This window comes from Coturnix japonica, chromosome 2, assembly GCF_054131305.1.
Source record: "Coturnix japonica strain WE chromosome 2, WE-NBRP24, whole genome shotgun sequence".
In the NCBI taxonomy this organism is placed as follows: Eukaryota; Metazoa; Chordata; class Aves; order Galliformes; family Phasianidae; genus Coturnix; species Coturnix japonica.
In genome coordinates this window covers 54,078,484-54,102,847 of record NC_140664.1, presented here as the reverse complement: position 1 = coordinate 54,102,847, position 24,364 = coordinate 54,078,484, and the positions used below count along the sequence as shown (strand labels likewise).

The following is a 24,364-nucleotide window of genomic DNA, read 5'->3' as shown; positions in this document are numbered from 1 at the left end:
AAAATAAATAATAAGACATATTAATCTTCCCCCAGTCTTGCATGTTCTGGTCTTATATTATCTGCATAACTCCAGTGCCCTCATTCCAGAAAGCTACTCTATCTGAGAGGAGAGCAATCTATACTGCTATACAAAATGCTTCAGAAGCATTCTCCAGAAAGAAACCACGCAGGGCTCAAGGCCCCCACAAACATCTCAAAGTCCTGTTTACCCTGCTTCTTTTGTTTGTATTTCTCACATTATTTCTGAGGTTTTACAGCAACTTTGCTCACAAACATTCAGTTCTGTGCATGCTTTTCAAAGGAAGAACTCCACCTCTGTTAGGGCAGTTAATAGTTAATATCTGAAAGACAGATAACGTGCAAATAAGAACAACTTTCCAGCTGGAGTACATAAACTTAAATTCCTACTACAGAAGGTGAAAACAATGCAGAAGGAAGGGGAAGAAACCCAGAAAAGCAGACGTATGATTCAAGGGAGCAGTTACTCCATGGAAAGCATCTGACAGTGCCCAAGGCTCAGCACTGAGGAGCAAGACTCCCAGCTGTGTGAAACATTTCAACAATTCAAAAATTCAAAGTAAACAGAACCTTTCCCTCCGCAGAATAAAAAGAAAAGAAAGAATAAAACAACACAGATCAAAACCTACTGAAGAATACTGAATGTCACAGCTGTTTACGGAGAAAGGAATAAACTAAAACAATAAGCGACAAAGTAATCTGTATCTGAGGTTGGAGAGGCAACATAAGGAAAAATGAAAGCTTATGACTCTCAATTACCTGTATCAACTCTCAAAAACAAAGGCTCTTTTGACCCCACAAGGCTTGCCTTAGCTGTGGTCTGCACTGCCTCATGGTTCTGCCATATCCCTCAGAAGGCCTAGATAAAGGTTCAGTGCTTGCCTTCTCAAGATGTCTCTTCCTGATGCAAGGACAAAAAGCTGTGGCTTGTCACCCTTACACACAATCTACTCAGGCTACAGTTTCCCTAGGAGACACTTACACTGGAGAGAGTCCAGGGAATATCTTCCTGAGGCAGGTTCCAATGTGTGCCAGCACCTCATTCACATCCTCCGAGGACGCCATCTTCATGGAGATGCTGCATTTCTCAGTTTCCATAATCAGCTGTAAAGAACAGGGTACAAGGGCAAGGACTGGGTGTCATCTCATTCATATCCATTGAAAAAGGTCAGCATTGTGAATGCCAACCGAATGCTTCACATGCCAACAAGGATCTGCTAATCTTTAATACACGACATGACAGTGTTCCTGGTAGAGCTTCTGAAGTTCTTAAATGTACCAGAACTGCATTCTCAAACCTTGCTTTTCTTAACACTGCCCTGCTTCCCACGGGAATAAAGGCTTCCAAGGATCATGACCTCAGTTAGCACTTCCAGCACCAAGAACTTTTCACACTATTGTCCTGTTTTGAAACACTTCCCAGAACACCAGGAGAAGTGAGTGCGGCCTGACAGGAAACTATTGAGCAAACAGGGCCTGCTTCATCAAGTAAAAAGTAAAAGTTTTTAAAGGCTGCAATTCTCTGGAAAAGCACTCATGCTTTGATCCATGCTGTTTAAGAAAACTTTAGGGTAATGCAATGTCTAATTTTAAGTGAGGCAGTAACTGAGCTAACGTAACCGCTTGCTGTCTGGGGAATATAGCCACCTACTACTGGTCTCTGTTATACATGAGTGTTCAGAATCACACTGGATTACTGTATGAATGACTCATCAAGTGTGCTGCTGCTCTTGGCTGCATCACAGGAAGCCATGAAATACTTCTGTCTCCTCCAAAAAGTCTGTGTCAATTTCTGTTTTAGATTGGATACAGCGTAAACAGAGTAAGAAGCCTGCTCCTAACACTATCACTGTCTCTATACGCTTCTGTCTTCATCTCAGAGGGGACACAGCGCAACACACAACAGCCTAGCATGAGAATAAGACCTTCAGATACTGGGAAGATAACATGGTGTTTGAAGGAAAGCTGCAACACCACCATTCGCCCTGCAAAGAACCATTGCATATTTCACCTGTCTTCAGTTATAAGCTGTGTTATAATACAAGTGGATATGAACAAGCAAAACCTTTCAAAATGTTTTAGGAAAATTGTATGCAAAATGAGGCTGCTGAGAATTAGGACCTTTTCTCATAAAAACTGCTACAACGATTGACCAATAACAATTACCTTTCGCTACCATCTCCTTTTATTATCTGAAATGAATAAGGCCCAAAACCACACACAGAGTTTACTAAATGTCTCCCATTTAGTAAACATCTTGACTTTTTTCCCCTTTAAAGAAAGCTTCAAAAGACAGGTTGAATATGTAATTCTAAATACAAAAAGAGCTTTCCAGAGTTCAAATAAAGTGCTAGATGTTCATACATTTTAAACTCTTTAAAAGCTAAATATATCCGAAACACAGTCTTTGATACAATTGGACTGTCAAATCTCATCAACATATTCATCTTATGAATGAACAATATATTAAAGGCATTGTTCTTTCCTCTATTATCTTCTCTTTGACATTCACTTTTTTTTTTGGGGGGGGGGCACATAACCACCTGTCACATATATTTTGAGTTATATACAGAACAATACATAGAGTAGTACATCAAGAGTAGTTTCTGTCTGCAATGTAAGCAGTAGCTTTCAGTTTCATCACAAAGGTGTATTCCACATAAGCCAGTCAAGCTTGCATAGTGATGATTACAATACCAGCCACCACTTGTTCTTTCATTTCTGAGAAAAAATACACGTAGGAAAAATTAAAACTTATTCTGCTCCAACTGAGCTATGAAAAAACAACATTTCTTACCCCACCTGCACAACAGATTCTGAAAACGGACTCTAAATTCTTATCACTGTTGACAGACTTTACAATCAGTGTGAACCTAAGAATTAAAATGCGCAGTGTGCTCACCAGATGGAGACACCTACGCGATAGAGTACAACCTCCTTGGCTGGAACAGATTTAGCACTGAGTACACAAGTACCTTTTATCTATAATACTGCTGGTGGTACCATGTGTCAGATTTCTGAAAGCACTCACCTGACCTGGCTTACAGGAAGTTACTCCTTGGATTTCCAAGTAGCTGAAAGTAAGTTCTAACTGCAGTAAAAAAAAAGAAAGGGCCACATCATTACAAACGTCGTCTTGTTTATAAAGAACCGATACTTTCAAATGAGGTTTAAAAAATTCTTGAGCAGGGCTAGTATTGTTTTACATTGTTTTCTGTAATCGACATTGTTTGTTAATATCTGCTGACTTTTTGCATTTAGAGGATGTTTGTTTCTTATAGCTTCAGTTATTAGAGGTTAAATGGATATAACACTGGGCATTTACTGCAACCACGCAAACTTTTAACAAATGATGAAAAATTATTATAAAAAGCAACGCTGTTTATAGAATACCCTACTGAATAATTCTTGTGACTGATTAATCATTCAGTAAAATACTTACAGCGTTAAATATTATTCTTTCATTAGTAACATTGATGACAGATGCAGGTTTTTTTCTGCAGAGAAGCTAAAGGGACACATGCACATACTATATATATATATATTCATATATACATTATTCACATATGCATAATAAAAAAACCTGCAATACTAATAATAACAGCTGTAGAGCATCTAGAAAGTTGACAAGAAATAGTACATTGTTTGTTTCCTGACTGAGTTATTCAAAGAGCAGACAGGATATGCAAGAAGGGTGAAGGTATTTAATTCGTGTGGACCTTGGAAGAGGTAGAGGCAGGAATGAGGGCAAATCTAAGGCTACAGGGAGCTTGCCAACACCTGATTTCACAACCACATGGACTATATATACGTATATGTGTACTTATATATATTTCACAACCACATGGATATATCTTGGCAGCTCAGATACACAGAAAGCAATAAACCGCTTGGACTGAAAACTAGAGGGTAAGATATCAGCATGCTAATTTCCTTTTATTTGTCATTAAAAACCACTGTAACTGCACAGCTTGTTTTAATTGCGTACATTAAGTCCCCTGCAATTCATGTTATCATAGTTTAACCATCAGGGTACATTCGGGCTAACTAACAAACAGCATGTTACAAAGGCATTTTTTCTCCAATGCTAATTAAATGAAACAATTAAACATATCAGAGTATTTGACATTTATTTACCCAAGTCACAACAAAATGCTAAGAAAAAGTCTCTAAGACTGAAATCCTTCATCATTTGCAAATTATTTAAGAGCCAACTTTAAGGTTCTGCTTTTGCTAATGTGAAAACCCGTCTATCCTAAAAAAAACCCAAAACAAACAAACAACCCTTTTAAAAGTTTATGAGTGTGTCTCACTTAGGGAACGTACAGGTAAAAATAATGTCTGGTTTCAAAGTTTTGAGTTTTTTCAATCAAAACCTACTGAAAGCTGGCACTAGAAATGTGCTTTATAAATATTGTGGGCCTATGACACATCCAACTTTTACTAATGTTGCAACTATATTGTATATAGACTGCAGCAAGAATTAGTAGGCATTAAGTGTTGCTCTTCCTTCCCTATTAATCCACCTAGATTAGAGGAAATGAACCGATTGGGCCACAGCACAAAGCACAGTAATATCCGTGCTCTAAGGATATTCATTTAAGTGGATATTACACTTAGTCAGCCTTCATTCCCTAGAGCTTCCATCCTTGCTTAGTAGATTAAACAGGGCTCAATAGCAGTGTTTAAGAAAAGGTGAAGCCTGCAATCAGATTTAGCAGCAAGTCACTCAAAATCAGCCATCTCTGAGCATGCTCAATCATGCAACAGTGCTTTGGAGTAACGGGGTGTCTTGGCTGTATGTCTATGCTGTCTTGCTAGGAGTGGCTGTGTGCTAGTTGTGAGGAAGCTCTCAGGCACAGAAAGCTGCTGAGCAGCTTCTGAAAACATTACAGACCTTAGAGAATTTAAAAAGTTCAGTTAATTCTCCTACAAAAGCATTTTCAGAGTCACTCTGGGCCCATGAGGTCCCAGCCCAGCTCCAGCACAGCCACTCAGAGCAGAGTGCAGAGACCCATGGCCAGGCAGCATCTGGAGATCTCTGAGGAAGAGACTCCACAGCCTCTGGGCAGCCTGTGCCAGTGCTTGGTCATCCTCACAGTACAGTTGTGCTGCCTGCTGTCTAGACAAATCCTTCTGTCTTCCAGTTTGCACCATTTAGTTTCAACCATCCTAATAACTGTTGATATATCCTAAATTTAGTTTTGACATAGATCATAAGCAGACACTAAACTATAAACAAGATCCCTAAACTATAAACAAGGACTGGTCACATTTACCACAAAACGTAACTGAAAGTCTTGTAGAAGCATTTACATGTATTGATCCACTTCTTTTTTCTATTAAGCATACCTACATACACACATACTTAGGCACACATGCATGTGGAAATACACGAACACAGATCTGCCTACATATGTAAAATACAACAAGATAGAATACATGTGAAATTTATATTCACTGATTACAAGTGGGACAAGAGATGATCTTCCAAGTAAGCCATTATAATTCACATATATTCCTATTTGAGACTAGAAACTCTACAGGACATACTGTCAATTAACTTGTTTAGACATAAACTGTCCCATTACAAAGGTCATCGGGCTCATATTGCAGCTCTTCAAGTTGATATTTCCAGCTAAATTCTTTACCCACCTGCATTTCTGGAAGTTAAAATTCTTCCAACAGACTTTACATAAAGTGCTGAACTCATTTAGGGCAGATATCAATGGTAGCATCATTTTAAGAACTTTAGACTATGTAGCATGCCATTCATTACGACATTTGTAAACAGATGCACAAGTGGAACTTAAATGTGCTAAACTCACATTTATATCTAAAATACAGAATAGCTGTAGAAACACAGTAGCTTTACCTTGGTGGGAATGCGAGATGTTAAAAGAAATGCCCGACATGATGCCAGCACCTGTGGAAAAAAGATAAAAAAATGTAAGAAATATTTATCAGGAATACTATTAAATAATCTCTTCAACAGGAATCCCAGAACCAGAGTGAAAAAGTCGTCAGTAGTGAGCGTGACAATTCCCTCCGCTGTCATATATTGAAGGCAGCAAAACTGGGCTCTGATCCAGTACAGCAGGGTGAATAGACTGCTGCAATCTGGTCATCTGTAAACTACTTAGTGTGGCATCGGAGTGAAAGAAATTTATTTCATCAGTCTCTCGAGAACATCTAATAGCAATCCTAGTGACATTTTAAAAAGAAGAGAGGATAGAAAGTCCTATAACAGGAACACATCATGTACTTAAACATAACTGACATATGCAATATAAACTTGATATAATTAGTCATATAAGAGACTACAAGTAAACAATTTCTTTAGATACACGTGCTTTGTTTCTAGCAATGCAATGCAAAGATTTCGCAGTGACACCAACTGCTTTTCTTCTCTGGCAAGGACAATGGGAAAAGGTGATTAGATTAGTGAGAACAGTGAGTCCAGGGAGAAAGCACAATGGTACTGAAAGATTTTAAACGTTATTGCCGAATCAAATGCAATGATATATAGAAGAATCACTTAAATTTCCAGTAGCACAATCTGCTCGCAGATCTCAAGCCCTGTAATAGCAATGAATCACTTCACAGAACTACATTTGTGCTTCTGATTTACTTGCCTGGGGAATAGGTTACCATTGGCCATGTGTTTCTTTTCAAGCCAAAAAAAAGAAAGTGAATCCAGTTTTCAAATCCAGATTCAAACATAGCTGCCCATAATATTTGCACACAGGTCCCATGGGATCCTCTGTGGAGGATTAAGCCCTCAGCCACACCTCACAGTGCTGCTTACAAAGGGTCTCTTTAACACGGTTACACTAAAAGCGAGCATCGCAAGTCAGAGAAGTGCAAACCAGGTAACCAGAAGGCTGGAACATCATTGTAAAAAGATGTCCCAACAGAGATATCAGAGCATATTCCCATGTGCTGGATGGTCCAGTGCTCCAGGAGTGATCCTGACAATGCTAACAAAGCTGAAGCATGCACATGCCTTAAGAAGATGGATTGTAAGCTTAGAAAGCTGCTATCAACTGATACACCACATTCATCCTGTAAATATATGATTCTTGAGCAACACAGCTATTAAAAAAAACCATACAAAACAAACAAACAAAAAACCCACCACAACCACCACACAAACTGTAGTGTATTAGGCGGTAGGCGGGGTCACGGGATGTGACGGGACAGGTCCCTCCTCCTTAGTTAATATTCATGATGGGCGGGATTAGCCCCGCCCACTTTCTAGCATGTTCTATACCAAAAGTTATATAAGGGTCTGTTTGTTTTAATAAAATGCCTTTTGCCACGCACTCCCTTGTTGTGTCGGCATCTGGTCCAGCTGCGGATACCCGGGGACGAACAGGATGCACGGCACTGTGTAACAACAAACCCACTAAGTTTTCTTCAGTTTTCATCATTAGGACTGTCACAAGCAAATAGGAGTTGGATTTTTACAGTCAGACAGAAATTAAGTCAGCTCTCTGTGCAAAGTCAATGTTCCATCTTGACAACAGGCCTAGACTTTCTTTCAAAAATGCTAGAACTGACCAAGAGGATCCTTGGCATTCATCACCATTTCAGCTGCTGCAATCCATGAATATGTATCCTGAGCTCTGACAGGATCCGCTCTACAGCTCATTGCTTGTTTGCTTTTCTTTCTTTTCAAAATGTTATGCAGCACCTGCATTTTAATATCAGTGTTTTTGCCCCTGTTCAGAAACAGAGGAGCCTCTACTCCAAAACCAGCCCAGACTTGTTTGATAAGCTGAGAACGGTAACAGTATCCAGGGCCCTCTTTTTCTCCTTGGTGTGGGCACAGCTTATAAACAAATAATGGCTATCAAGGTGCCAGCTAACCCATTTTGCTGCGGATAATGCTCTGCGTCACTGATACTACTTACAAGGGCAACAAAACACGTATCATGGGCTACTTAAAAGAACCTATCACCTCCTTTTCCTTCCCCTGTGAAATACTACACTGACGCCAAAGGCAGAGACACCAGAGGTGTTCTCACTCTCACAGTTCAAGTCTCTACTTAAGTGCTGGCGTTATTTTGTGAAGGAAGTCTCAGGTCTCTGCACATTCCTGTAATATGAATAATGAATATGTGCTTAACAGCACAATTGTCAAGGGCTTTCCGAAGTATCCAGTGGTGCTGGATTCTACCAACAGCTAGATTCTAGATTTCCTAGAGTTTTTCATTTTTTTGTATAAAGAAAATACAAAGCAAAAAGTAGCCCCTACCTACTCTCTAGCAGTTCTCAGGCTTTTCACTTAAGAGGATTTTGCTTCTCTTGTGCTTATTTTACATCTGGGGCACCTTAAGTATAGAAGAAAGATCGTCTTGGTCAAAGTCATACCAAAAGCCAGATGCTCAGAGTAACAAATCACAGAATGACAGAACAGTTTGGGTTGGAAGGGCCCTCAGAGCCCACCCTCCCCATTGTGTGTCATGGGCAGGGCTGCCCCCCAGCAGCTCAGCTGCCCAGGGCCCCATCCAACTTGGCCTGGAGTGCCTCCAGGGATGGGGCACCACAGCTTCTCTGGGCAGCTGTGCCAGCACCTTATCACCCCTACATAAAGAATTTCTTGCCTAATACCTAACTTAAATCCCCATTCTTTTAGATTAAAGCCACCCCCCACTGTCCTACTGCTGTCTATCTGTGTAAAAAGTCAGTCTCTTTTCTGATACTCCCTGCAACAGCTTTGTACAAAGTGTGCCCTTGCTCAGAACACGCCAGAAACATTGACCAGGCACGATGTGTAACCTACGTTACTCTGAGATAAGAAAGCATCCACATGTTCAGCTCCCCAGGTTGCAATCCCATTTCTCCATAACTGCTATCCTGTGCATCCCATTCTAGGGAACCTGCATGGGGTTGGTCTAAGTGATTTCCAGAGGTTTCCTATGATCCTGTGATTTTGTTTGGTTACAAGTGGTGTTCAATAATTCATAACATTAAAAGATCCCACCAGAAAATAAATGCCTGGGGCATAAAGGGAATGCCCCTTTAACACACCTGCATGTCAAAAGACTTATAAGTAACCAATGTGACAATAAGCAAAGTACTTTGCATACACTCAGATATTTTCCTTTGTGAATGGGTCAACAAAGACGAAGTATATTCAGTGTGCAGCAACTTCAGCCTACCTTCCTGTTCCACCTTTTTTCAAGCACAAAGTGCTGTTATCACTGAAATGTTAAATGACTCCAACCCACGTACAGATACCCACAATCATTTTTAATCATTTTAATCATTTTTAATTTAATGATTAATTTTAATCAATTTTCAGCATTCTTACTTCCTTAACATTCACTACACCATTCAATGTATATGCAAAACGTTCAAATTTGAAAAATAATTTGGCAACATTCATCAACAATGTATCTTGGAAATTATTTCTGCAGAGATTCACAGGCTAGAAGATCATGTTCTATTTACCAGAATAAGTAATTCCCTTTAGTAAATAAACTTCAAACTCAGATCCTCTGTGAGTACACAAAACAAATATACAGATGCTTCTGTGATTTATTGTCAGATACCAGCCTGTCACCCATTCCCATCACTGTATGTTTAATTACCAGGGCTGCACTGGGTTAGCAGTGGGTTAACCAGTCCATCAGTCTCAGGAAGGTCGTTAGTTGCCCTAATGCATCTGTTTTGCCAGACAGGCTACAGCAACTCCAGCAACCTCATTTATATTTAAAGTGGTTTCAAATTCACAAGCAAATGAAACTAACCTTTTACAAAACATTACCCTTTTCCGAATGCCTTGGAATAAAGAGTTGTGGAAAACGTACTGATGATGTACACAGTAACCACGCACAGGCCTTTGCAATGAAACAAAACATCACAAAACAGCCCCACCACTTCACTGGCCATGAGGAGGTACATGATGCTCACCCCACTCATTAGCACATCTGGAAACTGCACTTTGCTGAGAAACCAAATATATATAAATATATTAGTCAAAAGTTTTTATCTTGCTGGAAATTGATTGATAGAGATACCTGAAAAAAATAAAATAAAAAAAATCATACTTTTTTGATCAAAAATTGCAATTTTACCTTTTAAAATACACTTATCTAGTCCTTTCCATTCCACTTCCCCCTAATATTTGCCACATAAGCCTCAAACTGCTTCAGTCTCTCTACCTTCATAATTTACTTGAGGAAAGAAGTATTTGTGGCAGGTTTAGTTATTTAGAAAGCTACTGTTTAAATAATTCCTTGAAGAGAGTTGTGTTTTTTAACACACATATAGCTATATCATCATTATTTGTAACCATTATTACTATTATCCCAGACACTACATTTTTTCCCCTTCTTCCAGTTTCCAGGCTTACTAGTTGCTCTACAGTTTCTATCGTAAGCGTTCCATTACTACTACTGGTTCAATATCTAATGCATGCATAATAACATGAGGTAAATCAGCAGCATTAGAACAGTTTTTGTTTTGTTAAAAGGCGGATGAATCAATACATGTTAGGCTATCCAGTCTCTTTCAGTCCCTCTAGGACAGACAGTTCATTTCCTGTATTGCATGTCTGCTTTTGTACATACCTCTGTCTCAAAGTGGCTGACTTCGATCAGATAAAAGGCCTTTTCCAGCACTAGAGAGACTGGAGCTAGTTCTGAGTCTGTGCTAAAAGCACTGAACTTCTCTGAGGGCAACTGGACTAGATGAACTCCAGAGGTCCCTTCCAACCCCCACACTTCTGTCATTCCGTAACTGCCCTGTCGGAAGACATTAGCTGACACCCTGAGGACCTTTCTGGAGGGCTATGTGTTCAGGCTCACCACAAACATGCATGCTACTTGGAAATGGCATCCTTAGGCACGCAATGGGTTTCTCTGCAGAGCACTGACTGGAAGCTGACTGCAAGGCAGCACCACCATCATGCACCCACAGTGCTCCAAGGCAAATTCAAGGCAGATTTGACTGCCCATTTGGTTTTGGCTACTTTCAAAGTATCATCTAGGAGCTGGAATGGATGACACTTGCAGATCCCTTCCAACTCAGGCTTAATCTGTCATGACCCAACAGTTTCATTCCTATCTGTACTTCCATACAGCAAAGGACTTTACGGTAAACAGTTGTTAGTTGAAATGGCATTTTACCAAAAAGTGGGGTCAGATGTCAGAATGGCTGCTAATAAATTTACTACGTTTCAAGAAGAAAGAAGCAAGTTTCAAGTTAATTTGTCCAACAGGACAAGGATCACCACAAGATGGCACAGTGGAGTTCTTCGTTCAAATCTACCCTTCAGGCTAAATTTAGCAGAACTTTTTAATAGAGATGCTTACTTGGCTATTGGAGAGCTGCTCTGATATACAGAAACGTTTCTACTTCAGAGGCAACAGAAACAGTTAGAATGTATCCTTATTTCAAAGCTGACAAACCCACAGTCATGAATACAGATAGCGGCAAAGCTAGAAAAAGAAGCTTGGAGTAAATGGCTGCTAATTCAAGAGTGAGAGAAGAAACAACGTAGCTTGGAGGTTTGTCAGCAAATTAAAAAATCTCCCACCTACAAATTCTTTGCTTATTACCTCCTCCAGCAGCTGTAACTCCGCTGCTATCACCTTTAGGCAGCATTCTAGCTCTGAGAACCATTTGTAGAGGGTTTGTTAATCACACTGTGCTTTTTTAACACCTGGAGTATGAATAAATATATGAACTTACTATACAATTGTGTCTGCAATGTGTAACTGTTGCAGTGCATAGAGAAACGGGAATAACGTATGTTACTTTTTAACTTATCAATGAGGCATATAATCCAAAAGGGATTTTCCTCCTCTGTGCTAATGTTATGTATAGGTACTTCGCTAGCACATTTGTGTCACTGCACCTTTATCTTACAATATTTCCCACTTTTGCTCACCTCTGTACACAGACTATACAGATTAAATGCAGATATAAGTACAGATTAAAGCATTTTATAAGAAACTCTTCCACTATCATTGGTGCTTGCTTTTACTTATCAACAATTAAATGAAGATTCATTTAGTGAAGTGCACTTAGCTCCACTTAATATTAAAATGTATTTTAGATTGTAAGCTAAGATCTATTTAGATTGTAAACTACACTTCCCCCAGATAAAACAAACAAGCACGGTAAAACAATTTTCCACAGTACTCACTGCCACAAACCACAGTCTCAATAACCTCAGTCTTGGACAGCACCAAGAATTAAGAGCCAGTGAAAGACATCTGTTTAATAAATCTGCAGGAACATATCTTCGCCCACTCCATGCCCTAGGCAAACTGTCATACCATACAAAACCAATGGGTGGAGAGTTATGAAAGCCTCCAAGCCAAGACAGCTCTTTCCTACAGTAGCCAATGTGAGTGAAAGACAACATTTTCTCCCCAAGTAGCTCCAGAGGGGATTGCTGAAGTATCACCTCAGTAGCCTCAATCAAGTATACAAGTTTCCTTTTCCTCCTTTTACTTCTCCACAGAACCCTTTTTCCATCTCTATCATCTGTAAAATAAAGAGCAGACATTGGCACTAACATTGCATTGACATCCACTCCATTCTCAGTTATCTGAGGTGTGCTGCAAATCTACCTTTTTATGTATTGGTACCTTAAAACTGACAGCCTTTCAAGGGAACAAAGTGCTTAGTGCTAGAATCAGCCCGGTGGTTGTTGAAAAGCCTTTAAAAGCCACTACCATACTTCCAATCCCTAAACCTGTTTTTTTGTTAAACCATTTCACATTTTATAAGAAAATCTTTTTTTTTTTTTTTTTACAGCTATTTTATTCCTATGGTGTCACACTCCCCCTCTGCCAAAGAAATTGTTTATTTTAGAGCTTAAACATACCTTCCAGAAATGGGAAGAAAAGGAAATGCTCCCCTTTGTTTCGCAGGGAAGGCAAAACTAACAGGGTACTCTCCAGGTGCCTATTGCCACCCCCTTGTGCAACTCCTTTCCCATAGATCTTGCAGCTTCTGCACCAGACAGATGACTGTTTATACATTGCTTCCACCTGCTCCTGGTCATAGAGAACATAGAGGTCTTGAGAAATCCACAAGCAGGAAACCTGGAGGCTGGGCCAGTTTTGCTGATTCCGACAGTGACACAGCTGACTGCACCCATCTCCCAGCTAGAAGGAAAGTCAGGAATTGCCGCATTCCAGAAAAGCAACTTTGCCTCCAACAAGTACCTGAAGTTGCACCCTAGCCCTAACACACTATTCTGCGTGCCTAAGAAGCACTGGCTGCACAGGCTGGGCAGAAACCACCAAGTAACTGTTAGCTTGTTAATATTACGTGTACCCCTTTATAAGTCACATGATGTCAATTATCTGAGGCTGATTACTGTCAAAAATGAATATGTTCCTAATGTTAGAGACATTTTAATGCTTTCTAGTTTTGTGAGGATTCTTTCTGAAATGTCACACTAATATTACAAGTGTTTTATACACAGAGACCTTTACAGAGTATATCAACCTGATAAAATGCATGTAGCAAAAAATATCCCTATTTATCCAAGAAGAGCATATATTTCTAAAAGCTACATAGGAATCAAACTTCCAAAGCCAGCAGAAACCACTCTAAAAATTAAGACCTGCTCTACATCAAACACAAAAGCAACAAACAGTTCTGCTCTTTGACTTTAGAAGTAGAACACGTCGCACTTGTTACCCTCAAATAAAAATAAACCAGTGAAGAGTCAGAGGGCACTGATGATTTGCAAACTACTTTTGCATCTGAAAAAATGAGAAAGAAGTTCAGCTTGCTCCCAAAAAAAGCCCGCATGAGGTTCTGATGCAAAAGTCTTCAAACTGTCTCTCAGAACACTCCCGTGGGCCGATTTCGGTTTTGTAAGCAATAAGCCATATTCTTGATGGCTCAAAATCATTGTTTCTTTCATAACTGCGGCACAAGAGTCTCAAACACAAAGAGAGCTATTAATTTTAAAAGACTGTCTACTACTGCAACCTTAAGCCTCAGAATCAACTTGTCAATACAAGCGACTAAAGTGTAAGGAGAACTCAATCCTTCTGGGCTTTATCATTTTAACTAGAACCATGATTTACAAGCTCTTCAATTTGTAGACTATGGAGGTAGTACAGACTGCTGAAACAGCATATAAAGCTGAGAACAGCTTGTGCTCTTTCCAGGCAGCAGTCTCACAAGCAACTTGCTGCCCCCACTCTTCAGCCAGCCAGGCCTTTGGTTCTTCCTCACCAAACCTTCCCCATCAGGTCTGCAACTCCTTCAGCTCTTCTGCTGACCTGCTCCATAGTATCTGCATACAGCCTAAAAACAATCATTGGGTACCAACAGCAGTAGAGCCACAGGAGCATTGTGCACTACATGAGCTAACCACATAAGAATCTCCACCTGTGGCCTTCCAGGCAAAGCTCTGCACTACTTGAAGTCATCCTGTTTTTTTGAGATACGAGCTAGGAAACTTATGGTTTCCTGGAAGAAGACAACATAACTGACAATGCATCCTGACTCAGTTCATAGCCTGCCCGTTCAAGGCTTGTGTTTTTCCAAGTATCACACTATTGTACTGACACAGCTCCACTAATGATGAAAACAGAGATAATTCAGACAGACAGAACTCTAAGAAACCAGGGTACTGAAAACTTCGAAGGCGGGATCTCTAGGACTGTTTTCACCACATTTTCAATAAGATGGCTAAAAACACTGTCTCTCCTATCACAGGAGTTGTATTGCTTTTCATATGTTCAGCCTGGAGAAGAGGATGTTCAGCCTGGAGAAGAGGAGGCTCAGGGGAGACCTTATAGCTCTCTATAACTTCCTGAAGGGAGGTTGTAGTGAGCTGGGGGTTGGCCTCTTCTCTCGTGTAATCAGTGATAGAACTAGAGGGAATGGTTTTAAGCTGCGCCAGGGGAGATTCAGGCTGGACATTAGGAAGTATTACTTCTCAGAAAGGGTAGTCAGGCATTGGAATGCACTGCCCAGGGAGGTGGTGGAGTCACCGACCATGGGAGTGTTCAAGAAACGCTTGGATGTTGTGTTGAGGAATATGATTTAGCTGGGAAGTATTGGTAATGGTTGGACTAGATGATCTTCTAGGTCTTTTCCAACCTTGATAATTCTGTGATTCTGTGATAAAATTGTGAAGCATTCAAATCAGATTCAATGCTTCGCAGACAACAATTTTCATACTGTATTTTCAGTGCTTTGTTTTCCATCCCTGACACGGGGCATTTACACCCTTACAACCTGTGCCTTTACTTTATTCTTCAGGTAGGCTGCTCACTGAGCCATTGGTGTTAAATCAAAATAAAGCTATCCCCAAAGGCCATCAGCTCATTACAGAGATAGAGGGAGATCCTTAGACTTTAACCCCAAACTGCTGCTTTAAAGGCAACATAAGGTGGAAAAAATAAATACTTAAGAGACATTTGAACCATATTAAATACACTACTGTTATTTCTTTACTATGTTTTGTTTTTTTTTTCTTCCTCAGGTTGTGGTTTCTTTGATTCTCAGTGCTGGTGAATGGGGTTTTTTAACTGTAAAACCAAAACCGAATGTTGATAACAGTATTTCACAGCAGTGTGGAAATGCCTTCCCTTAAAAAAAATACCAGGTTCACAGGAAACTGTATCCAGCAAAACACCAGATACAGTGAATGTTTGAACTCCACTCACACACAAACACTCCTATTACAGGACTATTAACTGCATTACTCAGAGAAGACCATCAGTGATGTCTGTAACCCAAGACCTTCTACTGCAACAGAAACATTGAAAAGAAAACCTCACAGCCTTCTTCTACCTTCTGTTTCTTATGTCAGGACCCTGCAATCACTTTGTTTGTCTACATCACCATTTTCCCCCCTTAGGCCATAATTAAATATATATATATAGAAATTAAGAGATCTTCTGTCTCAGAGATCACATAGTATACATTTTTTTTTGTAGATTTTTAAAGCTGCTCCAACCTTAGTAGTAATTAGTGTATATGTATATGGTTGAGGTCCAGATTCAAAAACACAGATGACAAGAGCAGTAACTTCAATTCCTCTTACACCCCTTGCAGGAGTTGTTGTGGAAATGGAGTTCCTGTGGCTGTCATTAATGAAAAGTCTGAAGAACATTAAAATACACAACAGTAACAAATGGTCAGCTTCAAAAAAGTAAGGTCATCAGATGGCGATGTGATGTAACGCACAACAGCTTCATAGGGACAAAACTCAAATCCTACTCTTCTGGGCATCAATCCTGGGGAGAATTAAGATCTTGGGACCTAACAGAGTAGTCAGTAGACAAGGAATGTTCCTACTGAAGAAGAAATTGCAAGGAAGAATACAAATTGTACTGAAGCTGACCAACCTTCAGTTCTGGCTCAGTATGATTTGTTCTATGCAGAAACATGAAAGATCATACTTAGTGTTTAAGACTACTTTTTTTTCTGGAAAGCTTGGCTGCTGCACAGCCTGCAAATGACAGCCGCTCTGCTCACACAGAGTAGAGCCAACATCATCAGGACACACCAGGCTTCCTGACTGCAAGCATTCAACTTGTGAAGGTCATGTCTGACTAACAATTGAGTTGATCTACATCCTGAATAGATGTAAATGTCATCTCTGGAGGTCCAGGATACACTTCAGACACGAGTTTTTAACTGGACCATCAGAAGACTGGAAATCCAGGAGAAATGCATTTGGCCTTCAAAATTTCACCAAGATTATTTTCTTCCCCATCAGGTTAGAGCAGATAATACGACAAGAGAAATCCAAATATGCACGTTTTTCACAGACTGAAAAAAAGGGTTCATGAAAGGGTTAATCTGTGCCAAGTCAGGCAGCCCCCAGTTAAAAGCAGTGAACACATGACTTGTTGGAGGGACTAAGCCCTCTCCCAAAGGCAAGTTTACCCTGGGCTAAATTTGTCACCTTTCATATGCCTGCATTTCAATCCCAGCACACTCAGTTTTCATGTTTCCAAATGCACAGCCTGCCCTTTTGTCTGCAGCTGCTTCAGTGCTATCAGCACCAGGTTTATGCCTGGAGGATCGTCCCTCTGTTCCTATGCCCATAGCTTGAGAAGCTTATAATTGGCAGATCTGGGACACTAAATAATTCTCACAGAAAAGCCAGGAAGCTTCTGAAACCAGCAAACAAGAGGGGAAAAAAAGGGGTGGAAAAATGAACAAAAACCAGTGACAACATAAAACTTAATGAAAATATTTATTTCCAGCTGACTCTGTTGATGTTATAAACACACTCATTTTCGGGAGCCAACATATAGATTATTGCAGAACCACAGCTAGATTCATACCTCATATGACTATACAGAATTGCTTGCAGCACAAGAAGCACTAAATCAGCCTCAGCATCTGTATTCTAGGTCACACTTGCATGAAAGCAGGAAAGATAGTAAAGGAGATCAGTCACAAGGGAAATATCTCAGTACAAAACAGGTGGTCTTACCATGCCATTTCATAATACAACTCATCCACTGTAACTACAGGGCTGAAAGGGCAAACCCCACCATACTGCTCCAGTACTGGCAATTCCACCACCATCCAGCCACCTGCTCAAGTCCACTCACCCAAGTGGAAGCTACCAAATATACACACACTAGATCAGTTCTCTAGGAGAGGCAGATATTTATCTGCTGTTAATCCAGACTAAATATGACATAACAATGCAGCTTAAACTGCTGAAGCAGTACACAAACAGGTATGTGTGCCCAAAATCCACACCACTCACCCTGCCAGGGGAGCAACAACCTCTACCAAAGGGCAGGTGACAAAAGTTGTGATGTCCAAAAACCGGCACATTTAGAGCAGTCAGATACTGACCATTTCATACTGGAGGGAGGATCATCAATAACAAACTGGACAAAGTCCATGATTTTAAATGTTGCCTTTTTGCTCACATCCTCAAGAGAACAAACGCCCAAGGAGGTAAGAGAATCCTCAGCCCAGTTGTTTTTGTTGTACCTTTATTAAGGTACAGACATAAGGCAGGTATTGTTATTGTAAAGGACAGCAGGAGAGGTAAAGCAATGCAATTAAACCAAGCAATATATCACAGCTGGATGACTTTGAGCTATTCGGTGATTTAGGTACATAGACCAAGACCTGGCAGTCCTCCACTTTGGTAATTACCATCTGACAGTTCACCCCTAAGGAGCGTAACAGACATGGGAGCCCCATCTGAAGATGCCTCTGCTGTTGAGTCTTGCAAAGTTCTTCCATGTCCAAAGGACAGCAGCTGCAGAATCATGGAGGCCCCTTGAAGGAGTAGCAGACACTAGAAGCTAGTATGGCAGGTCACAAAGGCACAAGGAACAAGCCTACACAAGAAGGTTCAATGTATTTGTTTAACCACTACACCAGAACAATCAGTACAGTACCATTTGGGCTGATTAATCTTAGAAAATACATGTGTATATTCTCATGCATGCATATATCTTTCCCAGAATGGAAAAGCCAAATGAATTTACACCCCACACTTCAGAAGCACTAGGCTGAAATCCATCTCTTCTGACATCATTAATACGTGGCATTTATTAAAAGCTAGCAGCTTCTTGCTCTCCTTTATCAGGTATCTGTTCAGGATATTCTTAGGCTGAGCTAGGAATTTCATTTGAAGAGTTAACTTGAATGCAGACAGGAATACTCCTCCTGTCAGCCCTTGCCCACTCTTCAGAGAAAGGAAGTGGCACAGACATGTTGCATAACTGCTCATCATCACAATCAAAGAGCTTGGGCAGTAATTGGAGGACTAATACCACTGCTTCAAATAGGTGCAAAAATATATCTTGAAAAGCCCATTAACAGCACAGCATTCAACTTCTTTCTGTGTCAGATCTTCTATACCATTCAGAATAATTCAGTGCAGGATCCAAAGAAAATGTCCTCCCATGTGTATTGATGCTAATTCACAGAATTAGAAAGCAAACTCAAGAAAACTGAAGAAAACCGACTTGACTGTAAAATAAGCTTCCACTTTCAACTAATTAACCTGGTAGCATGCCTAGTTCCTACACCCTAACATACATAAAACGTGTCATCTTGGTCAAATTGGTTGTAATTCTGGCACTCCTGACAGTTAGCAATGCATAAGTGGTTTCTGTAGTGCCCTTTCAACTACCATTTTGCTATCGCTTCAGCCAGGATAAGTACATTCACATTTAAGACACTTTTCTAAAAGGTCTACTCTGTTAAAAGAAAAAAGATATGCATATGAAGACATACTAGAAGAGACTTGTGCTTGACTATGCTCACGTAGTTTGTTCTGTTTTCAAATTAAAAAGCCAAGATCACCTATATGGTACTCCCCACAGCAACATGGAGGAAGATATTATGCCTTCTGAGACTAGAAGGAAATAACTTCTATGTAAAGAGAACAAACAACACAAAAGGCACATTTACACTCCTTTTTTAGAAAGTCTTTGTAATAAATTGCAATCTAAAACTAGACTTTCTAACAGAGGACTTTCTCCAAGGCTCTTTCTGATATATTTGCAGAGCAACAGGGAGGATTTAACCCTCAGGGTGACCAGGCCTGGCTTCCAGGAGCCCCACACACCCTGACAGGGGTCTGGGCTGCCCTGGGGCCTGTCCTGCCCCTGCAAGCTTCCACACCTGCCCCGGGCAGGCCCCACATCCCCAGCCACCCCTCTTGGCCCCATGGCCTGTGCTATGGGGCTAAGCAAGCTTTGCCATTCAGTATTTGATCCTGTCAGCAGCAAGCAAGCACAAGAGTACTGTGGCTTTAAAACAACAAACACACAATGAAAACCCAGCTTATCTAAATGGCCATCAACCTAAATGGACACCAACAGCCAGTGCTGGGAATCCAGGTAGAATCCCACTTACTTCTCTTCCATCAGCTACCCAGGCTCTGTCAGAATAGATCTTTTTAACTGCCTGTAAAGCTTCGGCTTACTGATCCTCACCACTGCCAGACAAAACAGGTTTTGCAACCTGTCTAGGACTGAGAGCAGAATTTTAACAGCTAAAAACTCAGGAATTGTTTATTAACCACCCTCCAGGCTCTTCCTGGAAGTATCTTCTTTCAGGCTCTTGTTTGCTACTGCAGCTTGCTGTCATTGTAGCAGATCCACACAGCTACACACGATGAGTTAAATGAGCACTGCAAGGCAAGGTCAGCCAACCACACCACAAATGAATGAGGAGTTTGCTTAATTAATTACTGAGCAGCTGTATATTAATGTTTGCATTTAGAAAGAAAAAAACACACACACACACAAAAAAAAAACTCCACAAAAAACCACAAGGGCCTTGTATAAATACAACAGAAGTATACCACACCACAGCGCTACATCCAATATTGCCCTAATACTGAGGTGGGTACTGAGAATGGTAACGTACCCAGTAAAGAGCAAAGATGTAAAACTTTCATTGCTGGAGGTCAAATTAATGAGAAAAGCTATATCCCAACTCAGTAGCCTCTACCAAATACAACGAGGTTGCACCACCAACTTATTTAACAATCCAGTTGTTTTCCTAATAGATACAAAAAGCTGTATTTATATCTAAGTTGTTAACCAAACAACAATCAGGATAGATTGTTATATTGCTTTCCAGCACTGTAAAGGAGCTAGAAATTCAGTAATGAGCATCCACACGGGCAAATGAAATAGTTAAGGAAGAACTTTGGGAATTAATCCTGCTCTGCTCCCTCAGCAGCTGTCAGACTGCAATGATGAGCCATTTATCTTCCATTGACAACACTGTCAGCAGACAGAGTCACTGGGGAAGTCAGCTGCAGTCCACACCCCTCTCAATATGAAATTCATGCCTTTGAGGAAGGAAATACGAGGAAATGCATTCATTTGCCCAGCCACCACAGGGGTATTGAAATACCTGTACCCCAGAAGCCGGGCAAATTCTGTCAAGTTGCTTATTTGATACTTGTTGTCTTGAGCAGAGAAGATCTACTCTCCAGAAGGGAAAAGATAAAGACATGTCAGCTATCTGCTACATTTTCCCATCACTGACTCTGAACTGACTGCAAGAGCCCCTACACCTTTGAATCTAGGTAATCCCAAAAGAGTACATAAAGAGCACCTTGGACATCCAAAACACCATGCTGGCTCCTGATGCTCATGCTAGCACAGAGAAGCAGTCATACGCATTGAGCCAGAACATCCAGCACTGACCTAGAACTAACTCCAAGCAAGGTTTGAAGAAACAACTTCAAACGCACACATGGGCAAGGAAGCCCCAGTGAATGGATGCTGGTGCTAAGGGCCACATCCACAGCAACTTCACCCATGAGATCTGGTGACAAAATGTTGATACCAGCCTGGCCGAGGAGTCAGGTGGTCTACATGCTGATTTTTTTTAACCTGGCACTCAAAGTGACCCCCAAACTCCTCTGCCGATCTTTTCCAGGTCCAAGCAAATGGCAAGAGTGTGTGGCCTTTTGTTACTCGTGTATCCGGAGTTTGTTTCCTGCAAATCTGGTAGGTGAGTAACTGGAGTACATGCTGAGTCAGGCCGGGCCTTATCAGTTCATTTAACAATCCCATCCCTCATCTCTGATTAAATCACAACAGTCAACAGCCTTATCTGGCTATAACCCGGATCAAATGCAGCAACTCACCGTTCTGTGTCACCAGTGACTCCAGAAGACGTCAAAGACATCAGCAGAATCAACCTTACAAACCACATGGTCATTGTTGAACTAGTAAACACACAATAGCTCCAAAAGCAAACCAGAGTCCATCCCCACAAACAACTAACAGTGCATGAACTCCAGATGCTTTCTTTCCACAGAACCACTCCAGAATCACTAAATACAACTTACATTTAGAAGCACTACCAGCACATTTTTCAGTCATGAGTCATGCTCAAGATACAAAAGAAATGGCTTTGTACCCCTAGGAACAACAAAATAGTTCTGGTTGGTGGCCATGAGTCACAGGTATTTGAAGTATTGTCTGAATCCAGGAATCTGCTATAATGGAAAACTTCAGGACCGGGCTTGTTTCAAAATTGTTTGCCTAGGGTCACATACATATTAAAATCCCAATTTTCATCAGCAGTAATTAAATTTACTCAGAAAGCACTTCTGTGAATTAGAAAAGTTCTTAACACAAAGTTCAGCTCTGCCATTTGGCATTGCAGAATGAAAGTTTACCTTAAAAACTTGAAGAGATCTAGAAAAAATTATACTCTGACAGATCAGCAGTGAAATCTCTTTGCTAAAAGGAGATGACCAGCACTCCAGGTAGTACACCAGCTCTTCCCCTGTGTGCGTGTGTGTCAGTGTTCCTGTATTCAATGTATATTTCAATTCTTTCACGTGCTCACTTTTGCTGAACTGCCACGATCTCTCCCTCAGTTCAGCAGGCGTATGGGCATAGATAGACAGGAATAGAGATTTGCAATAGAAAACAGGATAAGCAGTGCCACTGGAAAGGAAAAAAAGCAGCAATTTACTGTTTACTGTTTCTTTGATAAAGATGTTACTTTGAAAATTCATTAATGATTGTGGGTGTTTCCACCAAAAGTAATTCCCAGCCAAGACCAGCAGTCATTTCTTCCTCCACAAATTAAATTTGTCATAAAGGTGGGAAAAAAAAAACAAGCAGGGATGGACTAGTAAGAACCTCTCTGTGATTTTACTCTGCCATTTTCACATCTAAACACAGCTCTGACAGGGCTCTTCCTCATGCCTTTTAGCAGCAGAAACATCCCACCAGTGACCTTGCTGATGCCTGAGTTCCTAAGATGCCATTAGATCGTCTCCCTTCCTTGCTTCGCTCTGAAGAAGGCAGCACCACATATCAGCTCAGCTCCAAACAGCAAGCAGGAGAAAGGGAAGAAAGCCAACAGAAAACAGAATACAGAGAAATAGCTGCACTACACATTCCAGAAGAGGAAATGGAGACAGGTAGAAGGAAAGAGCATAAATTATCCCAAGCACCACTAAACAACAGCCATCTTTCAAACAATAAGCAAAAATTAATTGAAGTTTGTTCTGTAATGCAATGACTGTAGCTGTGGATTGTAAGCCAAAATCATCTTTCAGCTGCAGAAGTGTCACCAGCTGCTTCATGGAGCTTAGACTGCTCACAAAGTGTTTCCATCTGTGTGTAGCCAAGTACCACCAGGACTCAACATTTCCCATTTCTAGGCTTACATACTGCCTCCTTCCAACTCTCATCCTCAGTCAGCAAGCCTGTTGGGCAGCCTCCAACAATCCCTGGGGCACCAGGATACCTGGCTCACCTGGTAATGTTGTTTAATTCCGGACATATTTCATTTAAGAGGAAAAACATTTTGTTCCAGCAATGCTGAAAAAAAATCTGTGCATGTGGTAGATTAACAGGTACCAGCTCAAACAAAAAGCCTGTAGTGCACAGCGGAATAGTTCCCTGTTTCATGCTAAACAAGCACAGTAGACATAACCAGCTCTTGGAAAACAGTCAGTTATTTTTGTCAATGATCAATCTGCCATAGCTTAACCAGCTTAACCATCTCCATAAATGTTTAGCCAGGCATATTAGTCATCTTTCCATGACTTGGTCTCACTGAAACAGCACAGCCTGTGTGCACATAGTTGCCAAACAGTGTGCGCTGATGCCTGGTTTGCACCCTGTTCACAAGCCACAGCATGCTTTGATGCTTCCTCTCCAACTCCCATTGCTGGCTGCAGCATAACTCCTTCACTTAGTATGATGCTAGTTCAAATATGCATAACACCAGGCTACAGAGGTTTCCTACAGCACTGAGAACAGGAGGGGAAGCAGTGAGCAGGGGTCTGGGAACAGCAATGAGCTGTTCCTCTTGGAATGTACACACTAAGTTAGCTCTCCTACAAAGCTTGACTGTTTGTCATTTGCACTCTGTTCTCACCTTCCTAATCTGGGAGTTCACTGTTAAGAAGCTAAAAAGCTGTTGTGAGTCTTCTCACTCAAAACTGAGCATTCCCTGATAGCAGCATGTACAAGTGCACAGGTCTTACTCTCTGTGCAGTAAGGTGCAACTACAAAGCTGGATAAGGCCTTCCAAGACGCTTTCATGTGAGACAGGCCTTTCCCACAGCACATCTTTCAGCAGGGCTCTCATTAAAATATAGGAAAGTTGACCATGGGCTCCACAAGACAGGATAACAGCATCATTGCAAGTAGCACCTGTCACAGATATGCTGATTGTACTAAATTCTCAGTGATGAGAAGGCCAAGAGGGAAGGAGAGGGAAAATGGCAGCAAAACTTTTGGGTTGGATTTGCAGCTAGAACTTCATCCTGACTCCATCCCCCTGCAAAACAGGGCTGGCATCTGCTCTGAAGCATTTCAGCTGGACACAATCTCCACATAGATATTCCTACAGCACAAACACATCAT

The 24,364-nt window shown here is 40.9% G+C and overlaps 1 protein-coding gene across 10 annotated transcripts in view; it reads right to left on the bottom strand.

Moving 5' to 3' along the window:
* CARMIL1 (capping protein regulator and myosin 1 linker 1) overlaps positions 1-24,364 on the bottom strand; it is a 159,421-nt gene that overhangs the window by 89,657 nt on the left and 45,400 nt on the right. For 8 of the 10 annotated variants that reach the window (XM_085537596.1, XM_085537598.1, XM_085537602.1 and 5 more), the window contains 3 exons: positions 5,896-5,946; positions 3,052-3,111; positions 1,003-1,124 (listed from right to left, as the gene is read on the bottom strand). In XM_085537596.1, coding sequence (XP_085393722.1) covers positions 1,003-1,124; positions 3,052-3,111; positions 5,896-5,946 — 233 coding nt within the window. Of the gene's footprint in view, positions 1-1,002; positions 1,125-3,051; positions 3,112-5,895; positions 5,947-19,862; positions 19,968-24,364 lie in introns of those variants that run through there. The other 2 variants (XM_085537603.1, XM_085537599.1) reach the window with 2 other exon arrangements.